A 23,631-nucleotide genomic window follows, 5' to 3' on the forward strand; every position below is an offset into this window, starting at 1 on the left:
AACACTAGATTTATGAAAAATATTCTTTATATGCAATGACTCATTTAAAATATGTGCTATGGATTTGAACAGAGAGTTTTCAAAATAAGAAATTAAAATGGCCAAGAAATACCTGTAAAAGTGTTCATAATCCTTAGTAATTACTGAAATACAAATTAGAGTAACTTTGAAATTTCGTATTACCTCAGTCAGAATGGCCAAGATCAAGAAACAACTACAAATGCTGGTGAGGATTCCAGGAATAAAGAGTTCTCATCACTGTTAGCAGGATGGAAGTTAGTGCAGATGTGTAGAAATCAGTGTGGGGAAGTCTCAAAAGCTAAAACTGGACCTTCTCCACTGCCCAGCCATACACACTGTTCCTCAACATCCTGCTCAGTTCTGCACCTTGCCACTTCCTTCACACCAGCCAGAAAATTCAAACTGGCTAAAAGTCCCTCAACAGATGAATGAATAATGCAAGTGTGGTACACATACATAATGGAATACTGTTTGAGTATAAAGAAAAAATGTAATCACGAAATTTGCCGGCAAATGGATGGAACTGGAAAGCATAATAACGAGTCACGTAACCCAGACCCACAAAGGCCAATGCCACACCTTCTCTCTCATCTGCAGTTCCTAAATCCTCAGGTGTGAATCTACAACAGAGAAAGCACAGGAACCAGAAAAGTAGGTTAGAACCATGTGGGAGAAGAAGCCCAAGAGAGAGGATCTTATATGGGTGCTACAAAGGAAAAATTGGGGGGAGGGGGCTTCAATTAGGAAGGGGGGTTGAGAGTAATATAGACAGGGGGAGAAAGGAGACATAAGTAACACTAAGGGTATTAGGAAAAGCCATAGGGAATATTATTTTTATAACTTTATTTAATATATATAATATATATGCTTGTGAATATAGTTTAAGTGGAATTGTGTTACCCAATGTGATAATGCTCCTCCCAAGAGCAATAGACTATAAAAAAAAAAAGTGTCATGCATGAGCAGTCTCCGTTATACTTGTTGGTCAGAGGTCCAGGAGACTCCAAACACATCACAGGACATTGCACTGCCTTGCTTGCTTCCTAGACTGATGGTAAATCTCTTTCTATTTCTGAAGATGCCATACTTGAACTCAAAACTTGGAGGAACCTAGCAGGAACTGGCCTAAAAGCCCCTACCCTGAGGATTGGATCTCCTAATATTAGAAGGTGATATGCAAGATGCCAAGGGAGCCCTACCCAACTATAAAGCCTATGAACTATGACTGGCCCAGCAAGACATCCCCAACAGTGAAGGAAGTAGCTCTTCCATTACCTGCACAGCTTATAGTGGATAAAATGAAGTGATAGAAGAGAAGCTTTTGTTCTATATCCTGGAAGAGTTTCTGCAGACTCCCATACTGAATGTAATCCAGATGATGAATGTAAAACAATATTTTGCAAGGTAATTTTGCTCACGAACCTTGATATATTTATGGATTATATTATATTATACTACCCACATAAATCAAAACTGACATATACTTAACATTGACCACTGAATACATTTTGCTTATAAAAGATAGGCATATTAAAGTGGCTTGGTATTGAGGAGACACTTGAATAGAATGTGGAGAAATGGTATTATTCTGAGTTTACACCAGGACATGGCAAAAACATCATCTCACCTAATAGTAAGTTTGATGTTGGGAGATAAATAAACAAGGACATAAGAGTATTTATGCTATAAGAGGAAAACAGAACAACTTAGATGGTCCATAGAAATAAAATTGCCTGCATAAACTATAGTATTTTCAGAAAAAAGGAACTATTTCTATACTAAAATAAATGTATGTAATTATTTTTCCACTTCTTCAAACTGATATGACTATCACATTGAATAAAGTAGAAGGAGTTCCAAAGACCTAATCTTCTCATCAGTGCATATAGTTTGGAGGAAAGAAATACAGTCAAATAGACTGGAACACATCTAAGGGCTGCTTACTGTTAGTGGGTGTAAAGCAACCTCAACTTCTGAAACAAATGTGAATTACTGCAGATGGGTGGGTCTGTCACATGACACCTTCAAGGACTGGTCAAGTGATCTCTTTTATCACAATGTAGAATTTTGAAACCCTCTCAGTAATCTATTAATATAAAAATGACAGTGTGAGAATGAACACATAGTATGTGAAATCTGCATTATCATGATGATGTTTGATTATTAATAGGATATTCCTTTGGCATTTCTCCTGTATATTAAAACAAGGAAAGCAACATGCAGAGTGTAGACTAGTAATATAGAAACCCAACATTGGTGAAGCAAATAGTAAAAGGAAAAAAGAGTCAAAACTACAGGGAAATTTGGTTAGACTAGACATTTTTTAATTCAGAAGAAATGAAGAATACTTTAGACATGCAAAACCTCCTCAAGAATGATTTCCTTCAGCTTCCTGTCTGACTTACAAGGAGTTAATGAAAAAAAACATTTTTTTCTGAAAAAAATCATATGCCTCTTTTTAAAACATGGGACTTGCTACAAATACCCAGAGAGACTGGCAAATCTACAAAATGACAGCAAATTGAAGTTATGAAATTAAGCGATCACAGCTACTGTGGTATTTTAATTCTGCCATTCTGTTGTGGTGACCATTCCAGATTCTTTTTACATAAAAATTTGTTCAGACATTTTTAAAGTCTCCTGTTTATTTTAGCAATGAAGAAAGATTCTGTATCTTCATATTAACTAATTTCAAATTCCTATTTCATTAGCTATAATTATATAAATAATTTTACAATATTTATCTAAAAAACAGCAGTGACATTTATTGGTCTTCATGTTCCGTAAAAGCCAAAAGCATATATGCTATATAATCTAATGAAAAAATGTCTCAACTCTCTTTCCAAATACTGGTATTTAAATAGAGCCACGATCTGTGTATTTTATATTAGATTTCTAACTTCTAAAGCATTTTTATAACTAGTGCAATGTCATTTCTAACTAGGCTTTCTGAAGATAATAAATGTGGAAACTGATGTTAAGGAGATTAAGGAAAATCTACGATTTGGATGAAGGGATGTCTCCTGGAACCTCGTATCCTGCCTTGGGCATCATGTGCTGTTACTATGCTGAGACTCTACACAGCTTGACAAGAGAGGAAGAGGGCTTCCTTTAGTGTCAACTAAGAACCATAGTTATGAAATAAAGAAAAGGGTTGGCTTCACTGAGGCAATGCCAAGTCCTCAGAAGGACTGACAGCCATCTCAGTGGAAATGAATAGAAAGCATATTTGACAAACATGTGAACCCAGCGGCCTTGATAATAAAGGTCACTGGTTAAAAGCATGTCCTATGAGCATGATAGACATCCCTGGATGAGGAACCATGGTGTACAACTTGAAGAGGAACACTGGCCAACAGGAACATGACCAGAGCATGGACAGTGTCTTTATAATCTCCACAGAAAGAGAAATATATAGTCACCTACAACAGAAGGCCACAGCAACTAACTAACTATTTATTGATCTGCGGTGGCTCCTATCCTGGAGGTATTAGATGAAAAAGTTAAGGTGGAGGGAGATGAGGAAGGATGCAGTAAATCAGACTGGAGATTGTGTAGACAATTGCTTTTTCTCCACTCGACTATTAAAAGCTACGCTGAACAAGTACTACACGGCAGATGTGTGGCCACCTGACCACAACTGATTCCTACGAAAGTTGGGCCGTAATCAGTGAGTTTCACATATTCAAAAACTTTCTCGATATGAATGAAAGTATAAAAGCTTTCCTAACCCATGCCTTTTTTTTCACTTGTGATTTTATTTTATTTTGTATTTTGAGATAGATAAAACGCTAAGTTCACCATGCTGGTTTTAGTTGCCTAAGTACAATTAGGTTTTCAGTTCAGCAGCTATTACTCAGCATTCCATCCCTACATAGATCCCTCCTCCCTCCTTCCCTCACGTCCTCCCTCCTCCCCACCCCTTCCCCACTCTGTTTCCTTCCTATCAAATACCAGCTTAGCAATAACTATGTGCCAGGCCCTATCTGAAGACATTAAAAAGTTCTTTCATTTAATCCTTATCCAACCAATGAAATAAATGCTGTTTATTATGTCTAAAAAAAATCACATCAATAAAATTTCCCTTATTTTATTTGTTTTCTAAATAGTCTTTAAAATAGGGATGAAAACAAAAATTTGTAAAATGCAGTAATTTTCCTGACTTGAATGGACAGATATAAAAAAGAAGGGCAAGCCGGGCGGTGGTGGCGCACGCCTTTAATCCCAGCACTCGGGAGGCAGAGCCAGGCGGATCTCTGTGAGTTCGAGGCCAGCCTGGGCTACAGAGTGAGTTCCAGGAAAGGCGCAAAGCTACACAGAGAAACCCTGTCTCGAAAAACCAAAAAAAAAAAAAAAAAAAGAAGGGCAGATAAGAGCAATGTTTCAGAAAAATTTCATTTATCTGTTCCGTAAAGATCAACAGAAGGAAAGCTTATAAAACTGAATGAAATAAAATTAGGAACGGACCCACCCAAATTATTTGGATGCCAGAGGAAGCCGGTCCCAGCTGCTGTTCGTTACTCTGGCTGCCATGCTCGGGGAGCAGGACGGAGGAGGAGTACCGGCAAACAAGCTGCGGCCGGCCGGAGCAGCTGGCTTCTGTGTAAAGGAGGAAAGCAGTCTGCAAGACAAAGGGCGGTTGCGGGGGCCTAGGACTGGGAGTGGGGGGAGTCCGGGAGGCAGTGGGTGGGCTCGGGAGCGAGCTGCACAGTGACCTTACAACACACTGCCTACTGACAAGCCGTTCTCATGGAGCATACCCAGGAGGCCTTTGCAGGCCAGGGCTTTCCCCACCTATCACAGAGCTAAACCAGTAGCAGTTCCCTATTCCTTACTAATCACATCCAACACCAGAGCAACTCCAAGGTCTGTTCTCATGATCCAGTGGAAATAAATTAACAGTAAAAGGCAAAAAAAGCATTCCTAATCCAGAACAACGTGCTGTGGTTATTACATGTTGACTAATACAGAAATGTAGTTGTCTAGCACAGGTAGTTATGTACTCGGAAATAAAACTGCACATAATGAAATCCTAGTATAGTAGTTATTTTACAGCATCTGACACTATAAAGAATTGGATGTGTTTTAAGAAATTATTCCCTTATTGGCCTAAAGGCATTGGTATAGATTTTCCTATTTTCTTTCTTTCTTCCTTTCTTCCTTTCTTTTTTTTTGAGACAGGGTTTCTCTGTGTAGCTTTGCGCCTTTTCCTGGATCTCGCTCTGTAGACCAGGCTGGCCTCGAACTCACAAAGATCCACCTGCCTCTGCCTCCCGAGTGCTGGGATTAAAGGCGTGCGCCACCACCGCGCGGCTCTTTCTTTTTTTTTTAAGACAGGGTTTATCTGCCTAGCCCTAGCTGTCCTGGAACTTTCTCTGTAGAGATTAGCCTGCCCCTACCTCCTGAGTGCTGGGATTAAAGGTGTGTGCTACCATATCTGGCTTATTTATTAAGAGTTAGATCATTCTTTCTACAATCCTAAAATATATCTGACTTCAATTTGAGACTATCCATTGTGTAGTGAGAAAAAAAAGAAAAGAAAAAACTGGCAAAAAGAGAATCTGTCAAAAGCAGTGCCCAACTCTTAACCTTTGCCTTTATCTGAGGGATATAATGATAGAGATAAAATTTATTTCTGTTAAATGGAGTTATAATTAACTGAACAATAATATTTCCTTCTTCCTATAGTTCTTTGAATTCTGCTGTAGAAATTTATAAGAAAATTAAAGGATATTAATGTCATAGAAGCTTAAGCACTCATTTCTCATGACTTTAACAAATTAGTATTGACACTGATATTTTAAGCAGCTGTGAAATCCATTCCACTACTACATATCTTCTTTCTTTTTTTTTTTTTTCTTTCTGGACATAATACAAGAGAAATAGTTTGGGTTCCCATAGTAGTGAAAACATGCAATGATACAGATAATTAAATATTCTGAAAATCAAAACTTTTAACATTTGACTGTGAAAATCAATTTTGTTTTCTTTTTAATTTACATTTTAAATATTAGTGATGCAGCTCTTCTAAGAATAAGCCATATGATTATTTCACATTCATCCAGACCCTAAGCTGACAGCAGACTCAATGTTTGGTATTCAGTTTAAGCAATTCTGAGTATGTGGCCTATACTTCTCATCCAGCCAAAACTGTGTATAACATACACAGTTACAGTACTGAGTTTGAAAAACCTTTTACCTTTCTTTTTTTTTTAACTGTTGTTGCTTATGGATTTTGTGGGTTTGCCTGAGATGAGGAAATACATATATATGTATATAGATAGATAGATAGTATGTGTGTATGTATGTGTATATATACATATATATACACTATAGTTTCATAGTGTGTGTGTGTGTGTGTGTGTGTGTTTTCTCACTGTACAGCCCTGGTTGGCCTGGAACTGGCTATGTATGTAGACCAGGAAGGATCTCAAACTGACAGAGATCCACATGCTTCTGCCTCCTGAGTGCCGGCATTATAAAGACATCACTCCTCACCTAAATATAATTTTTGTCTTGCTTGAATTGTAGAAGTGGGGTGTTAGGAGATAGCTCAGTCAGTAAGGAGCTTGCTGTTTGAGGTCAAGAACCTGAGTATAATCACCAGAATTTACCAGGTGTGGTGTGTGGATTGGTAACACCTGTGCGGAGAAGCCAGGGACAGGAAGGTCCTTGCAACCCACCAGGAGGTCATTTTAGACACATGCAAGCTCCAGGCAAATGACAGCCCTGTCTCAGGAAAACGAGGAAGGCGGCTCCTGAGGACACAAGCAAGGATGACCTCTGACCTCCCTGTCGCTCGTGTGTACTCACGCAAGCACAAGTCCACACATTCACCCACAGGATCGGACAGTTCTCTCCAGGACATCCCGCCACACACGAACAGTTTTAGAAATGAAATGATCCTGTCATCTAATTATTTGTTTTAAAATCTTTATTCTGGTTTCTCAAACTAATCAAATAATTCTATGTTTATTCTTTATACGACGGTAAAAATGAATACTTTTTCTGAATTGTTTGTATCCATTACCTTCCATCTGTATTGAAGTATATTGTACTTATCAATCTAATAACAAAATGAAAAAGAAGAGATTACGGATACCAAAATGCATTCTCAGTTGACTTTGACGAATTAAGTACAATTTTATTTAATGGCATATTATTTTATACAATCTTAGAAAACTTTGTCTAAGTTCTAAAATATAGATCAGAAATAAGTTACATTTCCCAGCTATTAGCTGGTAAAAACAGTACACTGATCAACCATAACCATTACTTTTCCTTCTCATTATCTTATTTCTTAACAGCCAGATATTTAGAATGATAAATCAAAGACAGCTTGATCAAATAACCTCTCACATGGACAAAGTGATAAAAAAAAGACTTCGCTCTTGTCCATGAAGGCCACGGCTTCCAAACCAGAGTGTTGGACCAGTTGCTGTCCTTACACAGCGGCTTCTCTGGTGCAGAGGTCACCGTGGCTGTTTATGGCTTCCGTGTGGCCGTTTATGGCTTCCGTGTGTCTGTTGCTTCAGGAGTTATCAGTGTGGAAATCAACAGGATGTTGCATTGGAATCAGCTGCCCAAGACTGGATGACGCAACTGCTGTAACCAGGTGTCTAGCCCGCATGTGTTCAGACCCCTTCTGTGGAAACCTCGAACTCCAGTGCATCCTGGATTGTTTTAAAGTGCTTTGGGTTCCTGTCCAGCACTTTGAAAATGGAGAAGTTGAAGGCATTGAGGCCTTCTGAAGAAGTAGTAAAAAACAAATGCTCTTTCCTTCCTGTTTTTGGTGTTGTCCTTACCCAATCACTTCATTTTCCTCGATGTCTGTTAGGAACATATTTATAAGTGGCCTCCAGCCAAAATTTAAATAGGTAATACTAATGTCATTATGTATAGAAAATATATTACAGACATTAAAATAAGTAACAAATTATATTATGTAACTAACATTAATTAGGGTCAAAATAAGCGATAAATACTGTAACTGCTACAAAAAATTTCAGAATCTGTACAGGCAAGATTGCTCCAGGATAAAGTGGTGAATGTTAATGACCTGAGTTAGATTCCCAGAGCCACATTATAGAAGGGGAAAATTGGGCCCAAAAGTTGTCCTCCATTCTCCACACACAGGTCATAGCACATAAGCCCACACATGTACACAAATTAATAAATATAACAAAAGACTCTTTTAATTTCCAAATCTATTTGAATTTTCAGTAATTATATATCACTCATACTAAATAAATGACAATTCCTCAAATTCACACAGGAATTGGGGGGTGGATAACTGAGCAAATGACATGTGTGATACTAGCGTTTACAGTAAGCTTACCAAGTAGAAAATGGTTAAGTAGAGATCTAGTAGAGTGTCTCTCTGACAGGATCATTGAACAGAAGGGAAGGACTGTGGGCGCAGAGCAGGATGGTCGAAGGTAGAGATCTAGTAGAGTGTATCTCTGACAGGATCGTGGAATAGAAGAGGAGGACGGAGGGCGCACAGCAGGATGGTCGAAGGTAGAGATCTAGTAGAGTGTCTCTCTGACAGGATCCTTGAATAGAAGAGGAGGATGGAGGGCGCACAGCAGGATGGCCGAAGGTAGAGATCTAGTAGAGTGTCTCTCTGACAGGATCCTTGAATAGAAGAGGAGGACGGAGGGCGCACAGCAGGATGGCTGAAGGTAGAGATCTAGTAGAGTGTATCTCTGACAGGATCCTTGAATAGAAGGGGAGGACGGAGGGCGCACAGCAGGATGGTCGAAGGTAGAGAAAAGATACAGATGACCGGCTCATGGCTTCTGCCTCACCACCCACTAGTCATTCAGACTAACCAAGTTCCAGTTCCCCTTTCCATCAAAACTTTATACTTCCTTAGACCTTATCTCCACATTTAGTACATAAAAATGCCTTGCTTTATCATGGTAAGCCTCTTTACAAATACATCTTGGGAGCTCTCTCTCTCTTTTTCTTTGTGTGTGTGTGTGTGTGTGTGTGTGTGTGTGAGAGAGAGAGAGAGAGAGAGAGAGAGAGAGAGAGAGAGAGAGAGAGAGAGAGAGAGAGAGAGATTGGAGAGAGGAAAGAACTTTATCTTAGAATAACTTTAGATTCAAGGTTCATAGGAAGATTGTGAAGTTAATACAGAAGGTTCCCATATCCATAGACCCAGTTTTCCATTTTTTTTTAGTTTTTTGAGACAGGGTTTCTCTGTGTAGTTTGGTGCCTGTCCTGGAGCTCGCTCTATAGACCAGGCTGGCCTCAAACTCATAGAGATCTGCCTGTCTCTGCCTTCCGAGTGCTGGGATTAAAGGCATGCACCACTGGCACCCAGCCAGTTTTCCATTTATTAACAGTTTACCTAATGATAACATTATCACAGCTAATAAACCAACATTGATGCATAATTATGAACTAAAATTTGTACTGATTTAGATTTTCTTAGTTTTTACCTGATGAACCTTTGCTACTCCCAAGATCCCATTCAGAATATCATTTATATTTATAAAACTGTTTTCTTACATTCTAAAATCCTAGCTTCATGCTCAGTCTCTAAACATTGATAAAGCTCAACAAATATTCAAAGAATAAGACATTGTTGAATGAACCCATCTTTTTTAAAAGCTAAAAACTTCTAAATTCCCAAGGTGGGAGATAAGATTCAGCGCACAGGAATTAAACAGTGATGACATCATTCTGTCCATTGATCCAGGGAAAATTCCCTATGTGAGATGTACATGTTCTGGAATTTCACAGAATCCTTCTCCACAATTGACCAAACTTCTGAACTTAATACAGAAATGTATGTCCAATTTATAACATCATTAATGAATAAAACATATATAAATGCTAAACTGCAATCAATAAGTGCATACACACCATGTTCAATTAAAACTAATCAGGGAATGGTACCATAGTTCGACTTCTATACCATGTTATCCAGACCAATCCTATAATTTGGACCTTAAGATACTGTATTTAGCTGTAGCTCTAGATCAAGTTGGCCTTTATTTGACCATACTGTAGACGCCAACTAAACATGCTTCCATTTGAAATTCAGTAGATAGTAAACACCCAGTCCATAACTGCAGGCTTTAGACATGACTTGAGTAAGTCATTTTATTCCCTACACAATGGCACCACAAAAAATTCTCCCTTGACTTCAAGGAACTTAAAGACAGTTCTATATACTAAGGAACAGTATAAACGTCACAATATCAAGTTATATGTCTAGGTTGTGGCACATTTTTCTGTAGCAATCACTTGGGACAGAATAGCTTCATTAGCTTCTTTTTAACCCCGAGAAAGTGAGTCTCAGAGTTCAGTGACTCACAAGAATCATGAAGTAGAAATAAGATACACTGTGGACCCAAATCCAAAAATTTAAAAATTGTTCATCTGTACACTTTCCACTACAGCATACGGCTCCCCAAGTGCGGCATTTTTAAAGAATCTGGAGAAATCAGACGCACAGAGGGAGTCTATCAGGAGAAGAAAGCAATCTATGCTTTTGTGGAATTGGAAGGGGCCTGAGAGAGCACGTGGTCCACAGTAAAGTTTTCACTCAGGAAACAAGCAATCAGGAGCAGTAAATAGCTGCAAGCGATGTTGTGAATGCATTTTGTTTGGCCTTTTGATCTACAGTATGTCTTGAGCTCAGAATTTAAAGCCCACTTCAGTCCCCTCATTTCCAGGAGAGGATGGGTCAGGAGAGGAGGGGTCGGCGTCCCCACCTGACTGCCATTCTCTCCCTCTGTTATTCTCATTCTCTTTACTGCTGTTCTGTCTGGCTGTGGAGCAACGGCCACTAGAAATCACCAGTGGAACTTATTCTTAGAGATTTCGTGCCCCCACAGTAACCTATAAATAAGAACCTCTTTTTATTCTGGCTTTCCCAAGCTAAAGCTCAAAACACTGAGAGCATACAAGTCAGGAGGTTTGCATTGATATTTGTCTTTCTTTTTCTTTTTCTCAAGTTTAGCTACAGATTACATCAATTAACAGGTTCGGCTCCCCCATGCTCCCACTGCCAAAGTCTCATGGTACCTTTGAGTTACCAGCCTGAAAAAAAAACCAGGCTAGAGAAAGGAGATTAGATTTCTGGTTGTTCAGTGAGCTATTCATCTAAGATTTCATTATAGGATGAATTTCAATGAATTTTGAGTACCTAATAATTGTAATTTTTTTCTAATCTAAAGAGCTTGCTTTCTGATCATCAAATTAGATAACAAAAATAAAATGAAATTTGAAGGTAAACTGAGGATGAATGAATACATTTCATTCACTACAAGTTGTTTGCTTTTCATCTTTTGGCCTGAAGTGAGGAAAAGATAAGGATTTGCTACGTGGGAAAAAACTGGGAGAGAGATGGTACGAACTGCACACTGAGTAGCACCGGACCCAAGTGACAAAAAAAGAGGAAGCCTGTGATTACCCAAGAAATGGCTTGTGCATGCAAAGTAGTGTTTTAAAAATGGAGGATTACACATAGATGGGAAAGTGGGTGATGCCTCCAAGGGACTTCCTGAAACCCTGCTGCTTCACTCACCAAGGAGAAAGGTGTTGAATACCCAGGCCAGGCTAAGCCCTTCTTCTAAAGTGGGCTTTACTGAAGGAGCCATAAACAGTTGCTAAGGATGCCTCAGTCTCTTTGGAACCTTTCACAAGCCAGCCCATCACACTCCCCTTTGGAAATCACAGTGTCCAACCAAGATGTTTAGCCTTACTCCTATGGCAATGGGCACTTACTGAAGTCCAACTAAGTGTCGGGGGTCAGTCCTGTCCCAGCCATCTTACCTTGTTTGTCCCGAGAAAGGAAGAGCAGAAGGTTCTTTCACTTTCAAAGCAAACAACACACGCTGAGCTGATAGCCGCCTACCGGACACTGTTTAGACTAACATTGCTCAGTGTGGTCTGGCTTTTGTAATATCAGCCCTATTGTGCTTTACAATGTTGAGCCTACAATTACCTTTGTTAGGTAGGTATTTTTAGGATTTGATCAGTTGCCTTCAAGGTGCCAATGATAAAGTTGCAACTTCTTTTAAATTATTAACAAAGAAATTCTGCCGTGGCTTCTAAATACAAGAGACACCAGCACCCCATAGCATTTGTGGTCATCTACAGCAGTCAGAACTGGCTTTAATGAAAAATCTTTGGCTTTTAGTGAAAACCTGTGACAAGTAGCTTCCCTTAATTTAAATTGGAAGCTAAGAGTTTGCTCACGATTCCTTTTACAATTAAAAAGGAAAAACAGCATAGACGATACTCTCTGTCTTCTGGTTCACTGAGTCACTTTTGAAACGCCTCCTAAGGATAGCAGCGTATTGGGCTCTATCAATTTCTGTCTTCACTGGTCCTTCACAATCTGCAAATTAAATGCTACACTGCTTTAAAACTGAGAAGACTCGTGCTCACAAAACATAAGTTATTTGCTCAAGCCATGCAACCAGAAGCTAGGTTTAAATTAGACATGCTTCATCAAAAACTAGGGGGATTGAGGCCATCAAAATCAGAATGGAAGAACGTTTTTTAGTGTCTCGGCCTTAAGTATGTGTTCTGTTTACCATTCCTGCACTGCTAAGCCCCTGGGCAAAGAGCACTGATGGCTGAAAATTTAGTTACCGAGGATTGATGTGGAAATTCATTTTTCTGTTTTAAAAACTTCAAGCAGTGGGCCGGGAGTGGTGGCAAGCACCTTTAATCCCAGCACTCAGGAGGCAGAGGCAGGCACATCTGAGTTTGAGGCTAGCCTGGGCTACATAATGAGTTCCAGGACAGCTGGGAAGCTAGATGTTCCAGTACTACACAGTGAAACCCTGTCTCAAAAAACAAAGCAAAAAACAACAACAACAACTTCTGGCAAATCAGTGAATTTCTCTTGTATTTTTTAATAGGCCATTGAAAGGCAAGATTACCAGGTCGGAGAATAATGATATAGGTGGAAAGACCAGGATCTACACGATAGAATTCCGATAGGCAGAGCTGGTTTTGAGTCATCAATTGCCTTGACTACCCCAGGCTCACAGGAAGGCAAGTTATCAGTCCGGAAGAGACTTCTGAAAATCATTAGTCATGAAAAAAAAAATGCTCCCTCAACAGCGGAAACTATAACCTTTGGTTTACATGTGGCATTGACATTTTTTCACTATAAATTTAGAATATCTCATCTAAAAATGTATTGTCATTATCATCTTTATGATGTATACAGAAAACAATGTTTGCTCATGTCTAAGGAATATCTTAAAGACTTTGCTATTTTTCTTATGTTTCAAATCCTGTGCTGTGGAAACCATTATTTAATATAACCAACCATTTTCTTATATAATTTATTGAGTATTCTGAAGCATCAGGTGTGAACTAGCAACACCAGTATCGGAACTGAAAAGGTAATCTAAATCTTCACTATGCACGCTTAGAAAATATTCTGGGTGATTTCGTTTCCGCATTGTTTTGCTCTGAACTGTAAAATCGAACGGATAGAACCACTTCACCACTGCAGTGACAGTGTCTGAAGGGGTGTGCATGCATGCAACGTGCACTTCTGGATTCCTGCTGACCAGATTCCTCTACTAAACCACAGGACAGTTTAAGATAAAGGAGCAAATTTTACACACTCTCCTATCAAGAAACCTGTGATGAACCCTTTAGATATCATTAAGGAAACACAACTGACTCAACAGCTTGTTAACAGTTTCTCCCAGTAACAATTAATTTAATTACTTGGTGGTTTATTATGTGAACACAGAACTGAAGCATGGAATTGAGAAGTGATGTCATCTCAGGGAGAGAAGAAGAAACAGAAAGATCCTTCTATGAAATACCCTGAGGCTAAATGACAGATACAGCATGACTAGTGAGACAACAATATGGCAAAATCAAGGTTTAAAAGAATACTTCATTATGACATCCTAATTCTTATTGTATGTATTTATTAATCAAGACCAGGTACAGATCATGTTTTACATACAGAAAATTGCCCTCACAAGGATTTTAAGACCGTGTGAACACATAAATTATCGTCTAGTTCATTTATAACCTCCTTTTATGGCTTTTTCTAACCCTGACCCTCATGACCCTTAAAGTCTATAAGAAGGAATAGCTGTTTTTCTACTGTGATCTTCAATATCTATGTAAGAACTCAATGATTCGTAGAATGACTGAGACTTTTGTATATAAGATGTACTGATATGATATCCATGTAGTATCCAATCAATATAAAAATAAAAGCTCAATAAATAACACTCTTACATAGACTTACTCTACAGAAAGCGTTTTTTGTGTAAGCCCAACTCAACAAAACATCTAGTTCTTCACATTTTGTTCCATGTTTATTTCTTAACATAAACTGTTGGTTACTAAAGTCACCCCTTCATTCGCACCAACACTCCCTGATAGTCTGGCATGTAGGTTAATGTTTACTCCGAAGTTCTATTTAACTACTGTGATTATGAATCATGCCTTATGACCAGTTTTTATTTATTAACACCCAAAGATGTGTGACTAATATCACCACTGATAATGCTTAGTTACTGGCTGAAACCAAAACTTTGAGCTGGGTCAGAAAATAGCAGCTTCATTACTGCCTTGTTTGATTTCATTTAATTTTTGTATTTACCCGGGACAGAAAATAAACATCACTCTCCAGGACAGTCATGCAAAGTTTTTCTTACATTGTATTTTAGTGTCCTAGTTTTATAAATATAAAAAAAAAAAAAAAAGATGTGAGAGGTAAATCACTGTAGCAATCAGAGCAAATATTGGCCATGAAAAGTTGACAATGAAGATGGAGTAATGGTCCTCTAAGTTGGCATAACTAAGGGACAAAGGTGTGGAAGGGGGCACTTAGAATGAGTAGTTCATGAGGATCAGTCATAACATTTTTATATTACGTAAGACCAAATTCTTCCTTATACGGCAGCAAAGTTTGAACACTTGTCCATATCTAAGTTCCTTCCATTCCCAAGGGTTATTTCCCTTAGAACATGCTGCCTTTCAAAATAACCGACACAGTAGTTTTTAAGAACTATTAATAATATACACAGTTTTAGATTACAAAGTACATTCACAGGTATTGTAATGACAGTGGGTCCTCTCTATCCCTCAGAGAAATATTCGAGAAAGGCACCGCAGCAACCAGTATCTTCCACACTGATGCACAAATTGCCATTATGAGCAAGAGGACATAGAATGGATACTACTGGTGTCAAACCCCGAGCTCTCTGAACTATGACAGATCTGTGTGTAAATAGTTAGAATGCCTAAATTCAGACATGCTGCTTAACACTTTCTAGGGCAAAGTTTATGTGTATGGGTATCTCCTCAAAGTCTTCATTTATAATGTCAACATATCCTGACTTAACTGCCTCTTCTCCAAACATCCTAGGAGAACACTGTTTTGCTATGTCTTCAGTGACCCTCCTTCCTCCTGGGGACTTTGAACTCCTATCTTCCAGACTCCCTGATTGACTGTCCTTGATTGGATGCTCAGTTGACGGGGCCTTTCTACAGTTACTATGATTGCTTCTTTGCTAATTTGTTTTTTGTTTTTTCCTTCTCTCAACTCCATTATCGAGAAGGTTATTTTTATCTTCCCAGTAACCTCATTAATGCAGGATGGTGACAGATAAGGAAAGAACAGACACCAACGTGGAACATCTCAGTTCTTCAGGACTCCTCCTCATTCTTCTCATTTGTTATCACGAACATTGTTTTTAAGAAAACTCTTTGAACAGAAAGTTCGTTCTTTATTAATCTCATCAACATCATCCTCGTTAGCTCAAATAAACACCTAAATGCACATGATGCATGAAGACTCTTCAGCTTTCAAATTTTTGCCTTATATAGTCAACCTCAACTCACCTCAAATCCTGACTGAAAATTCCTTCAGGATGAGATAGCATCTTGCCACCTTTTTGTTTTGTTTTGTTTTTCAAGACAGGATTTCCGTGTAGCACTGGCTGTCCTGGAATTCACTGTAGACCAGGCTGGCTTCGAACTCAGAGATGTGACTGCTTCTGTCTCCCAAGTGGTGGCATGTGCCACCACCTCCCAGCTGTGTTTTCATTTGTTAATTAAACTTATTTGTTCTTATAAAATTTATCAAGAGATACGTGTATTTTCTGAATAGGAGTTGCCTTGTCTTTTCATGTACTCTACTTGCCCCCAATTGATACATTTTCTGAATAATAGGATGTGATGGGATAGTAAGAAGATCAAAGGAATGAATACCTTTCCATCACAGGTGAAGAATGCTTGGAAATAAGCTAGAAGGTGCTCTCTATCCCACACTTCCTTTCTCCTTAGTAGCTGTACTTTTTCCTTAGTAGTAGAAAGGTCTGTTTAAGAACAGGCCATTGTCAGAAGTAGAGAATAACAGAAGGGATTGGTGGGTCTCTGGATATTTTTTCTGGACACACTTTTATATAAATTAACTCAAGCTTTGTATATGTCTTTCTTCTCAGAAAAAGGGTTTTTTTTCCCTTTGATCTTGGAAGTGGAGGGTATAAGAAAAATGACTGCCCTTCTCCCACATGACATAGACCACTGCCAGGAGAAGAATGATGGATGAACACCACAGGCCACCTCTAGGGAGCTGACAGTGTTACCCTGTGGGGTCAGACAGTAACACAGAGGTGCTGTGTCACATACACTCCTATATCTTACTTGGAAAGACTGACCATCCATTGGAATAGTAATTGCTTAAATCCTCTTGCTACTGAAAAACCAACATTACTGTCACCATTCAGTACTTCAGAAGATTAACCTGCAATGCACTCTTCCTAATATTTGAAGACTCTTCAAACATCTACTGAATTCCAGAGTGTGGAGGAGGAAATGGTTCATGTTGTGTTGGCTGAACTGGATGTCTCTGCTCTGATATTCTCTGCTTTTCCTGTCACTGAGGCACCTGTGGTACAACAAGCATTTGCTGCTTCAGGTTGTCTCTCTAGTGTGATTTCATAACTGGATTTCCTAACTAAATTGCACAAGTAAGAACATTTTATTTGCAGACATCTCTATATTGTCTTTGTATAAAATCATCATCATGAAAGTGTCTGTTTAGCTAGTCTCGATAAAAGGTGAAGAAATGCCAAAGAGAAATTGTGTGACAGTTTTCAGTCTAGTACACACAAATACTTGCAGATCCTCTCGACAACATGTGACATAGCTCATAAAATCAGTGACAGTCATTTCTCTGATTAAGAGAGACATCTTGAAGACGAGCTTGATAAAAATATAAAAATGAGATCGACTCTGCCATGTAATTTTGGTACACTGACCAAATTATAAGCTCTCCTGTTCAAAATCAAATGAGACAGTTTGGAAAACGTACTGATATTGAGCTATCAAAAGCCAAGTATTGCTGAGGTATTAAGGTTGATAGAAGGCATAACATAATAGCAGCGTGTTAAAACTGACAGCTTATTCACTTTTCCTTTTTCTCTATATTTTTATTCAGTTATCCACCACAGAAAAGAAAAAAGGAAAACTATGGCAGAGTTGAAATTAGAAGGAAAAAACTAGCTTTAAATCCTCCTCTGTGACTCATGTGTCCTTTTACCTGCATTCCAACCTTCTTCATCACCTAATATCACCCTTCCTTGGTCTGCTTTCTAAATGTTACCCTACACCTACAGTTAGTTACACGTCACACAGTACACATGACAGGCAGCTAGGAGCCACATATCAGGGAGAATAGACAGTGTTTTTCTGCCTGTTGGGGTCATCTCACTTAACAGTATGCTTTCCGAGTCCATTCATTTTCCTGAAAATTTTGTGATTTTATTTTTTTCATAAAACCAGTATGAAAAACAGTAGGATTCATACATTATACCAACAATGCACACTCAGAAAAAGAAATTAGGAAAAATAATTCATTAACAATAGCTCCAGATAAACACCACTTGTAAGAAACAGAATCAACTTATTTATCTCTGGCATTCTCATTTTTCCATATTCTATTCCATCCATTTTGCACCTTGATATATTTGGTTATAACTTCTTATAGAGACTTAGATACCTATCATGTTGTATCATCCTAAATCAAAAAACATGTGCTAATGCAGGACACTACATTTTAAATACTTTTTGGTACTGATTGCATAGTTTAACAAGACAATTATTTAAATCAAGAAGATATCCATAATTTTAAGTATTAAGATGAGGAATTTTTACAATCACTATACATATCCTGCTGTCCAATAAGAAGACAAAAGGAGCAATTATGTCATATAAAACTCAGACTTTTGTGCTTCCGGCTTCTACCTTGTACCCAAAAGTACAGGTTCTGTTCTTTCTGTAGTGAAAGACAACTTAAGCTTACTCAGTTGAAAAAAAAAAATGACTCTTATGTAATCCTTATTATTGCATCTGTTCTCTGTCTTAACTGGTGGTGGTAATGAATACTTCATTCCCAATAATTTATTCCAAATTCCTTTTAAGTCAACAAAATCACTTCCTGTCAAAAAAGGTTTTGTTCCTTGTTTATTTGATTGGTTTTGACTGGTCCTGATGCAAAACCTATCATCTTTTGATCATTTATTTATGAATATGATATAGCTCTGTAAGACCTAAGTGCAGAATAAAATAAACACTCTGCTAGGCTTTCAGTAAAAATAGGATTAATGCACATTTAAAAGAAACAGCTAGTGCATACTAATATATAATCAATCACTATAAGTCAATTTACCATGATTGCCAAGAAACTGCTTTATTTTGCCACACATTAAAATATTCTAATGACCAACTCAGTGTGAAGACTAATTTGTACTAGTTGTTAGTGATTTTAATTACACAGGATGGTATCATTTTTTTCCTCGGGAATTTTCCCCTCCTCTCAATCTCATAATAAAGAAAACAAACAGAATACTCAAAAACAACAACAAAAGTGAACCTCTATTTTTAAAGCCTGTCCCACATACCTCCCATAATGCAAGTGGTGGTATTTCAATACCTACTGCTCACTTGGCGGATTTAGCCTTTCCAGCTATTAGCAACTGCGCCCCACCTTCTCAGTTCAGCACAGCGGCGAGTGAACTTCTCAAGAATAATATCTGATATTTCTAGGACAAAAATAACACCTCCAAATTGGCATAATATTTAACACTTTTTCCAGATGAGGTAGGATATGTTAACTCGAGGTGCTTACGATCCTGGGTGAGTTTTGCAGTATGTTCCAGGTGCACTTTGGAGGTCTTGGAAGATCATGGACCTGTGTTAAGTGACTTCCCATTTGGGCATTTTCCTAACAAAAGGATACGAAAAGGTAACCTACCTTTATGCGACAGGCGTAGCCTGGGGTAGGCGGGGTCCGCGGTGTGACCTGGGGTCCAAAGCTCCAGCAGGTGACCCCAGAGCAGCAAGGTGAGGATGCGTCCGGCGGGTGCCATGGTGCGTGCTAGCTCTCCCGTAGCCCCAGTAGCCACACTTTAAGGCAGGATTGAGTTCTAGTTAGGACTTCCCTCCAGGGCCAACTGCGGGCGACAGGCTTTGTCACAAACAGAAGGGGCTGTCATCAGAAAACACCATCCCCAAGTGCCATTTGCGGGGCAATCTTTGGATCCGCAAAGCCTTTCTTTTCCTCGGGACCGGTGGTTCAGAAGCGCGGAGCAAGAGAGCATTCCAAGGAGCGCGTCTGGCGAGCCAGTCCCGGCCGGAGCTGTCGCCGTCACCCAGCCGCGGGCGTGAGGAGGAGGAGGCGGCTGTGGCTGCCTTCAGTCTCCCCGCCAGCTATTCATTGAGAAAACAGCCGGAGCAGACCAGAGCCTCCCCCAGCTCTTCCCCCAGCCTCCCCCAAGCCTCCCAGAAGTCAGCCTCCTGCACCGACTTGCCGAGCAGCTAGTTCTTATTCGCCTCTCCCGTCGCTAATTAAAAGCAAGAAGTGCCACTTGCGCCAGGAGCGCGGGATCCACCCAGCGGGGATGCCGCCTGTCAGCGCGCTGTTTACAGGAAAGTTCAGGCAGGGTTGAGCCCGCGCGCGTTTCTAGGAAGTGTCTCCAGCCCACGTGCCCCGCTGCATCTCCGCGGCCGTGACGCGCCCGCCGGGCTCCGAGACAGGTCCTCACCCTGACGGGGCGTGGCCAGAAAACCGGCATAATACCCTGATTATTTAAGAATGTGAAAGGCTGGGACGTGGCCTGGGGAAGGACTTTTAAATGCTCCCTCGCCAAGAGTGATCCTTGAACACATCCACTTGGTAAATCCTCTGCCACCATCCAGTAGCCAAATTAATTTGTTCACTCTTTCCACAGACTCTGGTTCACAATTCAAGCTTTCTGTATTGCTTCCATCTTACAAACGTTACTTTTGACTCTTGAGGATTTTTTTCAAGAGCCTGGGGGGTCAAGGGGAGGGTGTCATTTCCTCCACCACCACCACCACCACCCCCATCGTTTCATAAATGGGTTAGTGTGAAAGAAAGGATTTGCCTTAGATTCACTTTTATAAAGCGAAAAATACACTTCACTTCAAATTGAAGAAAAATTAAACGTTGAGGTATTGGTTCTTTGCGTGAGGTGTCCATGGTAAAGTTGAGACTCTACCTGGTGGGTCTGCGTAACACAGGCGTTAGTTAGAGAAGGCAGGATGTCAACGCCTTAGAACTCAGTGTTGTGTACTCTCAGTTTATTTTCCTGACACCATGTTTGTGTAAATAAGATTAACACAACAGGTCAACTACTCCGTGTACTTTCAATCAGTTTCAAAAACTAAACCAGACATTCTAGAGCTGCTGGCATGGAAATGGATTGTATTATTTCAAGATAGCAATAAGCTGCAATAGATGTTTGGTCTGACAGTGGAGAGTTAAATGGTAAACAAATGATAGCAGCCATGGGGACTTGTTCTTAGTCTTTATCCTGCATAGCAATGGCTGTGGACAGGCTTTCAGAATGATATGCTTAAGAATCATGTGATTGTAACAAAAAGGTAACTTAGGTCATTCCAATACCTTACATCACATATAAGCAAAGAGTACAACCGAGCATTCTTTACCCATGTTTAAAGGATGATATGTTCTTATACAAGCAGAGTATGTTTAGCCAAATGTAAATGTCACTGGAGATTATAAATAATTATATTTCCCAGGTTTACAAAAGATAACAAACCCTAAACAGTATTTAACACTGAAACAACAGGAAGTATGCAGAGACTTTTATCACAGGGTGGTCTCCGTAGGCAATTGCATATTTTAAAAGCCAGGCTGATGAGCTACAGATCTAATTGTGATACATTGTAACTTCACAATCCTCTTTCATTTTATTACAGAATTGGAGTAACCAGAGCATAGATAACTTTATCAGCATTATCTAAGGGCAGAATTCTAGAGAAAGAAAGTAAATGGAGGGTCTGTGCCTTTTACTAAAATGAATACCCTTATTCAACTGACATCTACTTAAGAATGCAGTCTGTCCTCGGTTTGCATGGATAAAAGCAACACTAACCATCACAGTCATTTCCTTAGGACACAAAGTCATTGGGGGGGGGGCGGTAAACACTATTGATGTTAAAATTTTTCTTCAGATTTACATATCACCCTCAAAGTGACTACAGGGCAATTTCAAAGCATATATATACCACGTTAACCAATTCCATGAGCACCACAAATTGTGCTCTGGTTCATCATGTTTCCATTGTGTGTTCCTTCCAATCCTCGATATGGCCTTCTACCTTTCTCTGTATGTGATAGAAAACATACAGATAATGCAAAATAAACAAACAAACTAAATAAATAAATAATGACTGCTAAACTAAACATCCAGAACTTCTGAGGTTCTCAGATTCCTCCATGTGTTTTTAGATACACCTTTGGAATAGTCTTTGAGACAAAATTGGCCATTCATATTGTGAAAGAAACTAAGAATAATCCTCAGAAGTGGGTTTGCAATTCAAATTATCATTTCAGTATGACATTTTGGGCAGTGGATTTTTTTTTTTTAGTAATTACATATAAAGAATAATCTAGACATACCAGGGCATAAATGTTATGATATTTGGGACGATTACCATTTACTTTGGAAAATATTGGATTGGGGAAAAAAAGTGAAGAAATAAAAAAATCAACACTGAGTGAAGCGTCTTTGTTGATCTCTGGTCTCCTGGATAGACATCAGTATCTGGTGATTTCATGTTTGATTGGAGATGCTGCAGGCTGTCAGTCTAAACAATAGAAATACGTTGTGGAACAAAGCAGGTAACCAATGCCAGTAATAAGGTTATTCTTGTCAAGTCAAATATCTCACTCTAAATCCCCCATTGATGTTAATCTTACTATATGAACAATCTCAATCTGGAAATAAGGGTAATCTGGAAATAAGATAGAGGGGAAATTAAAAAGACCACAAGTTCCAGGTCCTTCCAATTGGTGTAGACACATTAATCACTGGATCCCCAACTTTATGAGTAGAAGAGAAACTGACTTCTAACACAATCCTTCCCAGTAGGTACTCCTGCCCAGCTTGTGAATCATGTGGAATATTTGTTAAAAGGACAGGTTCCTATGTTACAGCCCAGGCTTTCAATTTGGTTGAATTTTTACATATTAAATTTAGTTTACAGAAATTCCTTTCACCAGTATTATCTAAACATTAGACATGAGTATGCTTCATTCACCATTTTATTATTATAACATAGGTAATTAAAACACAACAAATTTACATAAAATAAAACAATTACCTCATATTAAGTTCTTTCAAGTATATGCCAGACCAAATACAAATCGTGAACAGGTATTTCTGTACAGTTTAACATTATCTTGTATACTTTGAGAGATTATGCTTCATCGATGCTACCAGGAATATCCCATCTTTCTTTCTGGGCATATGGAACACAATTTTCCTAGTCTCTTGGCAATTTGTGAAGCCATTTGCCTAATTCTGACCAAAGAAAGATGAGCAGAAGTGATAGGTATTGTATCTAGCCTGAGACAGTGGAACAGGTACTCCTAACTCATTCTGCTTCCTCATGTCTTCTGAGCAGAGGACTAAACAGTGAATGCTGGGTAGGAGACTGAAGCATCTTGGATTATTGAATCATCGTATTGGAGGCAGTTTCCTGAGAAAGTTACTCAGCGACACAACAGATGTTATATGAGCAGGAATCGAAAACTTATGCTAAGTTATTTGGGTGGTTGTGTGTGTGTGTGTGTGTGTGTGTGTGTGTGTGTGTGTGTGTGTGTGCCCATGTGCGTGTACCATACCATATAACACAAACTATATGCTTTACCTACTGTGTGCATACCATACCATATAGCACAAACTATATGCTTTACCTACTCTGCTTTGAAAATCTGGCTCTCAGACAATGTATCACAAAGTTGTCACCTCTCCTTCCTGTGTGTCACTGGCGTCAAGAAGTCACTAGTAAAGCCGGAGAGTGATACGGACACTTGGAGGCTAAATAAGAGGTAAACTGATTGCTGGAGTCACCGTGAGAATGGTGGGAAATGTCTTTAGCTTTTCCGGTTGAGTACTGGGTACAGAAATCACGTCATTAGCACTACTTACCCATGAACAATGTGGAACCACACCTCAAGGACATCATGATGAAAGCTATTCATAGGCCACAGTATGGCAATAGCAATACTGCTGAGCCTTTTTAGAACTAAAGATAAAATTT

At 39.1% G+C, this 23,631-nt stretch overlaps 1 protein-coding gene across 1 annotated transcript in view; it reads right to left on the reverse strand.

The window, feature by feature from the left end:
- Sema3e (semaphorin 3E) overlaps window positions 1–20,034 on the reverse strand; it is a 250,847-nt gene extending 230,813 nt beyond the window's left edge. The window contains exon 1 of the mRNA XM_052720282.1: window positions 19,292–20,034. Coding sequence (XP_052576242.1) covers window positions 19,292–19,406 — 115 coding nt within the window. The 5' untranslated portion in view covers window positions 19,407–20,034. The remainder of the gene's footprint in view (window positions 1–19,291) is intronic.
- Window positions 20,035–23,631: the final 3,597 nt, after the last annotated feature.

Source organism: Peromyscus californicus, unplaced genomic scaffold (assembly GCF_007827085.1).
Source record: "Peromyscus californicus insignis strain IS unplaced genomic scaffold, ASM782708v3 Scaffold_6__1_contigs__length_162567912, whole genome shotgun sequence".
NCBI lineage: Eukaryota > Metazoa > Chordata > Mammalia > Rodentia > Cricetidae > Peromyscus > Peromyscus californicus.